At 49.0% G+C, this 10,937-nt stretch overlaps 1 protein-coding gene across 1 annotated transcript in view; it reads right to left on the bottom strand.

Annotated features, from left to right (window-relative positions):
- Positions 1 to 476: 476 nt before the first annotated feature.
- dedd (death effector domain containing) overlaps positions 477 to 10,937 on the bottom strand; it is a 16,930-nt gene continuing 6,469 nt past the window's right edge. The window contains exons 3-5 of the mRNA XM_068750022.1: positions 5,396 to 5,500; positions 2,464 to 2,601; positions 477 to 1,393 (exon numbers count right to left, since the gene is read on the bottom strand). Coding sequence (XP_068606123.1) covers positions 990 to 1,393; positions 2,464 to 2,601; positions 5,396 to 5,500 — 647 coding nt within the window. The 3' untranslated portion in view covers positions 477 to 989. The remainder of the gene's footprint in view (positions 1,394 to 2,463; positions 2,602 to 5,395; positions 5,501 to 10,937) is intronic.

The raw sequence follows: 10,937 nt of genomic DNA, 5'->3' as shown, positions 1-10,937 counted from the left end.
GACTCCAATTCTCGTAGAAGTGAGTGGAATACTCAAAGTGCTGTCTGACGTCTTTACCCCTAGGGGGCAGGTCGTCTGAAACGTAACCTGGAAGAAACTTTAAAAGCCTCTCTGCTTGGGTTGCATAAAAACGAATTGGCTCGTTTCCGTCCGTGCGGGGGAAGGCGTGGCCTGGAACAGGCACAAACCCGTTCCATTTTGGACACAGACAGATTTCGAAATTGTGTTATGCAATCGTCCTTAATTGCGAGGAACTATTTGTGTTAAACTCGCCTTTGTAACTTTGTTTACACGGGCTAAAAAAGTTGCGGACTTAATTTAATTTGCACTGGCCACTTCCTGTCTGCACGACTAAGTAGACGCCACAAATACTGACCGAATTCTGACCCTGCTGTTGTTTCAAATTTGAACATGAAAGAGGTTCAGAAGTAAAGCCCGAAAAATGACTTGTAAATCCACACAAATCTAAAATCTCAACGTTTTATTGGGTAATATTTGACACATCAGAACGGCCAACAAATATTAGCAGTGATTATTTTATAGGTCAAATCAGGCCAGAATCACTTTCTGGTAAGAAGCTATGCTTCTTGAAATAAAATAAGAAACAGTGACCAGAAAATGTTCTGAAAGCTTCACCTCGACACAGAAACGCTCTGGAAATGAAATAACATGTCAGAAATAGAAACTGTGTTTCAGCACATAAAAGACTCGCTGGGTTAATCGATCAATCGGGCGTACGTCAATAAATGGTCAGTCGGGTATAACTAATAACTACACCTGGCAACGGGGGGCGAAACGCATCAGAGAGGCAACATAGAACCTTCAATGCACACGGGAAAATGAACATTTCAACGTTCAAAACCTGCAAATATCACCCGAGTCTTCTTGTTAATATTGCCCCATTCAACCTACATGCTACGCTAAGAGGTGCCAAGTCAATTCCTTTTGACCTCAGCTCCTAAGGACCTCTGCTTTAGTTCCCCAACCAGCTAGTCAGCGTCTTTGCTTGGTCCTGGCAGGCTCCCGCCACTGGTGACCAAATTGCGGAGCAGCTTGCGTCGCCCGGCTTGGTAGTCCTCCTCGTCAACATTGACCAATAGTTTCAAAGCTTCGTGGCCCACAGCCTGTTTCAAAGAATCTGTGATGAAGACCCCCTTAAGGGCCTCTAGCAGCGACCCATTGATGTAGTCCCTCCAGAAGGCGTCCAAGTAGGTCAACTCGGAGAACTTGATGTCACAAATGATGGAGCCCAAGTCTCTGGACTTGAGGATTGTATTGGCCTGGTTGAAGCGCTCAAACTGACGCTCTACTGGCTCCTGCTTGTTGGAAAACACGTTACCCTGAAGAGCAGAATCATGTTGGCAGTATTCAGCACGAACCCGGAGACGGATATCTGGTGGAGGAGAGAAATCAGAGCTAAGCAACAGCCACTAGGAAGGACACGCTGGAAGAGAGCGTCCTCCGGAGTCCTCATGTTCCAGAACTGTATCGGGTCATCGAACAATGTTCAACGTAAAACAAGGCAACCCGAGTAAAAAACACGCTAAATTACACAAGGTAACAAAACTGCATGCTAGAGTCTCCCACATCGCGGCGGGGGGTTCCGACCACAGGGCTCAACGCCATTGTTGCCCAGTGTCTGGTTGTCGCTGGGTTTTAGTGCTTTTAAAGAGGCCTGCTGTTCCTTGTGTGATTGTAGTGGAAGTACACAACGAGACAAATGTGGCCGTTGTGTTGCCGTCTTTCTTATATTAAACTGCAAGTTTGCAATTTAAAGCTTGCCTATGTTCATGGTGGACTTTAAAACGTTTTGGACAAATAATGTTAAATTCCCTTTTATTTATAACTTTGATAGTACCACGTATAGTGATACGTTTTAATTGCTGATGCAGTTTATTGATTTTTAAACGCTCCGGAAAAAATATCCTGTGTTGTTCACGATTGAGGTGATGCAACACCCAGTAGTGCGTAAGTGTGTGTTTGTACATTATTTCTATAGCAGTGGTGTCATAAATGATGGTATTATGAGGGGTATTTATTCAAGTCGGACTAAGTAGGACTTCACTGAAGGCCGAGGTGTAAAATGCACCGCCCGCCACTGGTACACACCCATTACTTCTTAAGAGGTTGGGATTCGAAGGAATACGATGTTTCCATGGTTTTTAAATCGCCACAGAAATGACATTCTAAATGAAACAATTTAAAACTTGGATTTTTGTATTTACTCCGGTTGCCTTTGTTTGTGATCAATATCCACTTATTGTACTGATGAACTGTTGGCCTCACAGTCATTCAGATATTTATTTTTCAGAGTTTTACTCACTGTGCCATTTTAGCATTCGACGCAACAACAGTTCCAGGTGCAACGTAGCATCGTTGGGCAGAATTTGGACCAATCAGAACTCGTGAAAGAACAAACCGAGACACAGAACCCTGAACAGTGTTTGAAGAGTTTCCTGTTACCGCATGTCTGCTTCTCTCTGGAGTCAGCTGAGGAATGACTTCTCCTGCGTTTCCGGCTCGGTACACAAGGGGCAGGCTTTATTCTGGGGGGGCCGACGTGGGATCCGGACGGGGAGCAGCAAATGACTGGTTGAGGACCTGCAAAGCCAAAGTCACATGAGTACAACGTCTGGGTCGCAGCTCACAGGTTCCGTTCACCGCTTTCCAGCAATGGCCGCTACCCAACCTGGACCCAACCTGGACCTGGTACCAGTGAGGAAGACAATGCTTCAGCTCCTTATATGGCCCCTACCCAACCTGGACCTGGTACCAGTGAGGAAGACGATGCTTCAGCTCCTCCTATGGCCCCTACCCAACCTGGACCTGGTACCAGTGAGGAAGACGATGCTTCAGCTCCTCCTATGGCCGCTACCCAACCTGGACCTGGTACCAGTGAGGAAGACGATGCTTCAGCTCCTCCTATGGCCGCTACCCAACCTGGACCTGGTACCAGTGAGGAAGACAATGCTTCAGCTCCTCCTATTGGCCCCTACCCAACCTGGACCTGGTACCAGTGAGGAAGACGATGCTTCAGCTCCTCCTATGGCCCCTACCCCACCTGGACCCAACTTGGACCTGGTACCAGTGAGGAAGACAATGCTTCAGCTTCTCCTATGGCCCCTACCCAACCTGGACCTGGTACCAGTGAGGAAGACGATGCTTCAGCTCCTCCTCTGGCCGCTACCCAACCTGGACCTGGTACCAGTGAGGAAGACAATGCTTCAGCTCCTCCTATTGGCCCCTACCCAACCTGGACCCAACCTGGACCTGGTACCAGTGAGGAAGACAATGCTTCAGCTCCTCCTATGGCCGCTACCCAACCTGGACCTGGTACCAGTGAGGAAGACGATGCTTCAGCTCCTCCTATGGCCGCTACCCAACCTGGACCTGGTACCAGTGAGGAAGACAATGCTTCAGCTCCTCCTATGGCCGCTACCCAACCTGGACCTGGTACCAGTGAGGAAGACGATGCTTCAGCTCCTCCTATGGCCCCTACCCAACCTGGACCTGGTACCAGTGAGGAAGACGATGCTTCAGCTCCTCCTATTGTCCCCTACCCAACCTGGACCTGGTACCAGTGAGGAAGACAATGCTTCAGCTCCTCCTATGGCCCCTACCCAACCTGGACCTGGTACCAGTGAGGAAGACGATGCTTCAGCTCCTCCTATGGCCGCTACCCAACCTGGACCTGGTACCAGTGAGGAAGACGATGCTTCAGCTCCTCCTATGGCCGCTACCCAACCTGGACCTGGTACCAGTGAGGAAGACGATGCTTCAGCTCCTCCTATTGGCCCCTACCCAACCTGGACCCAACCTGGACCTGGTACCAGTGAGGAAGACGATGCTTCAGCTTCTCCTATGGCCGCTACCCAACCTGGACCTGGTACCAGTGAGGAAGACGATGCTTCAGCTCCTCCTATGGCCGCTACCCAACCTGGACCTGGTACCAGTGAGGAAGACGATGCTTCAGCTCCTCCTATGGCCGCTACCCAACCTGGACCCAACCTGGACCTGGTACCAGTGAGGAAGACGATGCTTCAGCTCCTCCTATGGCCGCTACCCAACCTGGACCTGGTACCAGTGAGGAAGACGATGCTTCAGCTCCTCCTATGGCCGCTACCCAACCTGGACCTGGTACCAGTGAGGAAGACGATGCTTCAGCTCCTCCCTATGGCCGCTACCCAACCTGGACCTGGTACCAGTGAGGAAGACAATGCTTCAGCTCCTCCTATTGGCCCCTACCCAACCTGGACCTGGTACCAGTGAGGAAGACGATGCTTCAGCTCCTCCTATTGGTCCCTACCCAACCTGGACCCAACCTGGACCTGGTACCAGTGAGAGGAAGACGATGCAAAGAGTCGGGGACGCAGCTCCACCCAGCGACAGGCACAAGACGACAGGATTGGCTGTCAGGGAGGAAATACTCCTCGTGGTTCTACAACACTGGAGCCAATCCTTTTTTTTGGGGGGGGCACATTTTTAAAATGGCAAACCTTCCCGACCCAAATGACAAAAGGCTAGCTATTCATACATCTTAAGAACAAAGCGTTTACAGTAATGATGAAGATTCTCGACCCCTTTACCAACATCTGCATCAATTTATAATCTTGACATCAATAACTAGTCGAGGGGTGGCAAATGATCACGTTAATTGCGATTGATTAATTCTTCTTTTTAGCGCGTTGGTTCTTAATCTAATTGCCTTTTATTGATTCGGTTTTTATGCGTTGGGCTTTCTGTGCCTGAGTTGTCGGGGTGGAATAGTCAGTGACCCCCTGAAGTGGCCACTGATTGGCTGTCATTGTAAGTGGGAGGGACAATAATGTAATGAATTAAAATGAAAATACCTCAAATTGAGGGTTTTTCAGTAAGATTTACAGATTATAATTAATCTCTCAATGGTTTTAATGGTTTGACCCGTCTGACTTTGAACTGTGCCGTCATCAGCAGGTTGCTGGTGGAGCCTGACCATCTAGTCTGCAGCTGGTTCTTGTCCCTGGACTCAACTCACCGAGGTTGTGTGTGTCTGGTGTGACACGCACAACAGACACACACACAACAGTGTGCGAGCCTGGCTGTGCGAGTGTGTCTGTTGTGTGTCTGTTGTGACACGCACAATAGAGTGTGTCTGTTGTGTGTCTGTTGTGCGTGTGTTGTGCGTGGTGTCTGTTGTGCGTGTGTGTCTGTTGTGTGTCTGTGTGCGTGTGTGTCTGTTGTGCGTGTGTTGTGCGTGTGTGTCTGTTGTGCGTCTGTTGATTATTTTGCCGGAAACAATGGTGGGCAGGTGAGTTCTGTTGAGGTGAGAAGCGGATCGTGAGCGTTGGGTGAGAGTTGTGCGTGACCCTGAGGCAGTGCCCCCCCCCCCCCCCCACCCCCCCACCCCCCCACCCACCTGGTCTTCTGTGGAGCGCCGTGTCCTTGCTCTGCCCTGCTCTTCTTGGTGAAATGTAGCGCACTGACGTCTCTTCTAGGTACTTGTCGACAGGATCCGGGCAGACTGGAAACAGATTCTGACGTTAAATTACTCAACATCCAAGAAGCTAAATAATACGTGCACTGATACGAGGAACTGTGATTGTTAAAAAGGACATGCTCCTTTATAATTTAGTTTACTATAACTGTAGAGTGCCTCTGGACTTAGACGGTTCCATCTATCTCTGTTTTTGTATAAATGTTAAATCTAATGGAGAATCTGTATGAATCAGAACAAAGTCATAAATTAATTCCTACATATGAAACCGATCTCATCTCCCTGCGTAACCCGCTGTCCCCTTCTGCTCTGCCATGAGATCCCCCCCCCCCCCATGCACACGCATTGAAAGCGAGCGCCTGTTTAGCTTGGCTGGACACGTAGTAGGTGAGAAAATAAATCGCCTTTTATTTTTTCATAAAAATAAAAGCACTTTTGAAAGCTTTTATTTGTCATAATCCTGTGACTGCAATAATTCTGAGAACAATCACCTGTGCCTTGTTAGTTCTTATTACTCGTTGACTTATGAACACGTCACACACGCTGCACTATTTTTGTTGTAGAATTGACTTTTAGGGTTTTTTTTGTCCTTTTATTTTTAGATTGACAATTTTACATTGAAATAGTCACAAAGCTGCTGGATTTGGGCGTTTTTTAATTTTTGCCCTACCAGAAAGAAAACCTGAAACTCAGGACGCTTACTGGTGGTTTAGGCTGCTTATCCACAGGACAAACAAACAAGGCATTTTATTTATAAGTCATTTCCCTTCATTAGTAAAACCCAAACACTGCTGTGCACTTTATTTTGGCGAGAGAATCAAAACAGGTCTGCAGTGGAACCGTTCTATTAAATAAGATTAGAGCGTTGAAGGTGATGCTGTCACTTATTGAGAAAATCGGTATCTGCAGGTCAGGACTTTCTAAAGATCGGTGCCCCCATCATCAATACGTTAGCACTGCAAGAAACTAGCGGTAACACCGTGCTGAAACATTGCCACTGAGTCGAAGGTGTTGATACGATTTCTGAGACTTGTGATTTAATTGAATGACAAACATTGATCTGAATCTTTACTCCCACTTGCAAACAACACTGAAAACGTAATATTGATCACATCTAGATTACTGAATGAAACGTTTATCCCCATCGAGCAGCCGCCCGGAGCCCGGCCGGTAGCCACAGTGGCGAGCGCTGCACTCACCAGCCTGCCGTTTCCTGAGCGTGACGTAAGGCAGGAGGTCGTGGCGGGTGATGATCCTTAGAAGCTGGAGAATGTGTCGAAGTTGGTCTCGTCGCAGCGGCCCTGGCGCTCGAGGGCCAGCAGGAAATCCTTTCCACTCCTGATGCCACCACGCTCATACTCATCGATGACGTCAACGAACAGGAACGACAGCACCCTGACATCGCGGTGCGTCAACTGGGCTCCAACGATGTCAAACATGCGATGGAGCGAGTACAGCCATGGGAGTCATCCACTGCTTCTTCAGGCCACGGCTCGGAGCCCCCGTCTCTCCGGGACAAACTGGAGCTCTTGGCTACGACCGAGCACCCTGGCCTCCCCTGGTGGAGCCCTGTGGTTCAGAGGCCCATTGGCCGCGCCGCTCTGACCCGAGTCCAGCTGCTGAGAGTGAATGTGAGGCCGAGCCTGCTGAGGCCGAGGAGTTCTGGGCGAGGTGGGGAGGGACAACAGCATTGGGAGCTGCTGGGATGTCATCTCGGGACCAGGCGTGACGAGGGATGCCCGATTCCCCGCAGCTCTGTTCCAACCGACGAGCTACGGAAGAGGAGTTGTGACCACAAAGAGCAAAACGCATATTATTGTTCAGGTAGTTTCCGCTGTGTTTTCTCATTTAGAGTTTAGAGTTTGTGAGGCTTGGCTAGATTTAATCCTGTTTGCTCATTTCTTTTGGGTGGTTGACATTCAAACTGAACACTGAAGAATCCCGAGGCGTAATTTGTAACATTCATTATAGTGGGCGGCCATCTGACGAGTCTTGGGTTCTGTCCAAGGTTTCTGCCTGTTAAAGGGAAGTTTTTTCTTGCCTCCGTCTCCAGAGTTCTTGCTCTTGTGGGTCAAGTTGGGTTCTGTCTCTCCCTGCTAATCCTGTAAAGTCCTTGAGATGACTTCATGTTGTGATCTGGCAATACAGAAATTAATTTGATAATTGAATTGAATTTAACGGTTGAAGAATGTTATCATTCATAAAAGTAGATTCACTTCAATGCAACAAAATGTTATTCTGCGTAGTAGTGGCAAAGCTCTGATTTGGCCCTACATTAATAAATTGTGACACAAACTTAAACTGTAATTAGTTCTTTTATGGGAAAGTGTCGGAGGCTGGAGGTTCGTCCCAGAATGTAAACCTAATCACAGGCGGCCACCAAAACCCACAAATACCAGTCGTCCCTCATTTTCCGCGGGTTACGTTCCAAAAACAACCCGCAATAAGTGAAATCCGCAATGTAGTAATTTTCTTTTTTTTCAATTATTATACATGTACATAAATGTTTTAGGGCTGTAAAACCCCTCACCACACACTTTATACACGTTTAACAGTCAGGCATTAATCTAAATAGATTGTTTCAGTATTATAGAATGAAACCAAAGATCAAAACCTTTTCAGAACTAAACATTTGTTTGAGAAATATAAATATATAGTACGTACAGTAAACGTTTTCCTGTTAATAATGTTAAGGCGTGCAGGTCGAGGAAAGAGCCGCTTGGAGTGCAGAAGAACAAATATTCTACTCGTGCTGTCTTTAGCCTCTCATGCTGCTTTATTGGATAGCTTAGCACAGCGGAACGGCAGCGGCTACATGTATCAACAGGAAGAAACAAAACCCAAAAGGGACGTGACGTTTATGCTCCTACAAAATAAAAGCCTCTTTTTACACCGAGAATAAAACAAACACTTAACAAATAAACATGATAGCTTTTAGAAATAACAAATTTAATTTTAACACATGAGAAATTATTTATAGCGATTTCACAGTTCCTCCGACCGCGCCCCTTCGTCTTGCATCGTTTCAAGGCGCGTTCAAGTGCAAAAAAAAATCTGAAATTGCACTAAAAAACTCCGCGAAGCAGCGGAAAATGAACCGCATTATATCGAGGGACGACTGTCTTGAGAAATTCATACGCAAAATCTTGATTTATGAGACTAATCACTAGTACTTCTGGCATCCTGTGCAACACTCAAAGGTAAAGCAGGCAGGACCTTTAAATCTCAGCCCGAATGTGAACATTTCTGACTTTTTTGTTTCATAGTCAAAACAGTGAATCCAAAACTGTGCATGTAGTGAATCAGTGTGAAAAGCAACAGGGGGGGGGGGGGGGGGGCACTGTGACGCCTACAGACATCCCGACTGTAGTTTAGTTATGTGGTAGAAAAGACATTCCCGATTAAAACAACTGCATTACAGTCATTCTTCACAAGAGTAGGAACGCAATAACAGGACGACAACACATGCAACACCGAGAGAGAGACACCGAGAGAGAGACACAGAGAGAGAGACACCGAAAGAGAGAGGGACACCGAGAGAGAGACACAGAGAGAGAGACACAGAGAGAGAAGAGACACCGAAGAGAGAGAGGACACCGAGAGAGAGAGAGGGACACCGAGAGAGGGACACCGAGAGAGCGACACCGAGAGAGAGAGACACACAGAGAGAGAGACACGTGAGAGAGACACAGAGAGAAAGACACCGAGAGAGAGAGACCGAGAGAGAGAGGGACACCGAGAGAGAGAGACACCGAGAGAGAGAGACACCGAGATAGCGACACCGAGAGAGGACACCGAGAGAGAGACACAGAGAGAGAGACACCAGAGAGAGAGACACCAAGAGAGAGACACCAAGAGAGAGAGACACAGAGAGAGAGACACCAAGAGAGAGAGAGAAGGACACAGAGAGAGAGACACAGAGAGAGAGACACAGAGAGAGAGACACCGAAAGAGGAGGAGACACCGAGAGAGGGACACCGAGAGAGGGACACCGAGAGAGAGACACCGAGAGAGAGAGACACACAGAGAGAGAGACACCAAGAGAGAGACACAGAGAGAGAGAGACACAGAGAGAGAGAGACACAGAGAGAGAGAGACAGAGAGAGAGAGACACCGAGAGAGAGAGACCGAGAGAGAGAGACCGAGAGAGACACCGAGAGAGGGACACCGAGAGAGAGAGACACCGAGAGAGAGACACCGAGAGAGACACCGAGAGAGAGACACCGAGAGAGGGACACCGAGAGAGAGACACCGAGAGAGAACACCGAGAGAGAGACACCGAGAGAGAGACACCGAGAGAGAGACACCGAGAGAGACACCGAGAGAGACACCGAGAGAGAGGACACCGAGAGAGAACACCGAGAGAGAGACACCGAGAGAGAGACACCGAGAGAGGACACCGAGAGAGAGACACCGAGAGAGAGACACCGAGAGAGAGACACCGAGAGAGAGACACCGAGAGAGAGACACAGAGAGAGACACCGAGAGAGGGACACCGAGAGAGACACCGAGAGAGAGACACCGAGAGAGAGACACCGAGAGAGAGACACCGAGAGAGACACCGAGAGAGAGACACCGAGAGAGGACACCGAGAGAGGACACCGAGAGAGACACCGAGAGAGAGACACCGAGAGAGGGACACCGAGAGAGAGACACCGAGAGAGAGACACCGAGAGAGAGACACCGAGAGAGAGACACCGAGAGAGAGAGACACCGAGAGAGAGACACCGAGAGAGAGACACCGAGAGAGAGACACCGAGAGAGAGACACCGAGAGAGGGACACCGAGAGAGAGACACCGAGAGAGAGACACCGAGAGAGAGACACCGAGAGAGGGACACGAGAGAGAGACACCGAGAGAGAGACACCGAGAGAGAGAGGACACAGAGAGAGAGACACCGAGAGAGAGACACCGAGAGAGACACCGAGAGAGAGACACCGAGAGAGAGACACCGAGAGAGAGACACGAGAGAGACACGAGAGAGAAGACACAGAGAGAGACACCGAGAGAGAGAGACACCGAGAAGAGACACCGAGAGAAGACCCGAGAGAGAGACCGAGAGAGAGACACCGAGAGAGAGACACCGAGAGAGAGACACAGAGAGAGACACCGAGAGAGACACCGAGAGAGAGACACCGAGAGAGACCGAGAGAGAGACACCGAGAGAGAGACACCGAGAGAGAGAGACACCGAGAGAGAGACACCGAGAGAGAGACACCGAGAGAGACACCGAGAGAGAGACACCGAGAGAGAGACACCGAGAGAGAGACACAGAGAGAGAGACACCGAGAGAGAGACACCGAGAGAGGGACACCGAGAGAGAGACACCGAGAGAGAGACACCGAGAGAGAGACACCGAGAGAGGACACCGAGAGAGAGACACCGAGAGAGAGACACCGAGAGAGAGACACAAGAGAGAGAGAGACACGAGAGAGAGACACCGAGAGAGAGACACGAGAGAGGG

The sequence above is a fragment of the Brachionichthys hirsutus genome, chromosome 2, assembly GCF_040956055.1.
Source record: "Brachionichthys hirsutus isolate HB-005 chromosome 2, CSIRO-AGI_Bhir_v1, whole genome shotgun sequence".
Lineage (NCBI taxonomy): Eukaryota > Metazoa > Chordata > Actinopteri > Lophiiformes > Brachionichthyidae > Brachionichthys > Brachionichthys hirsutus.
This window is presented reverse-complemented; position numbering and strand designations above follow the sequence as displayed.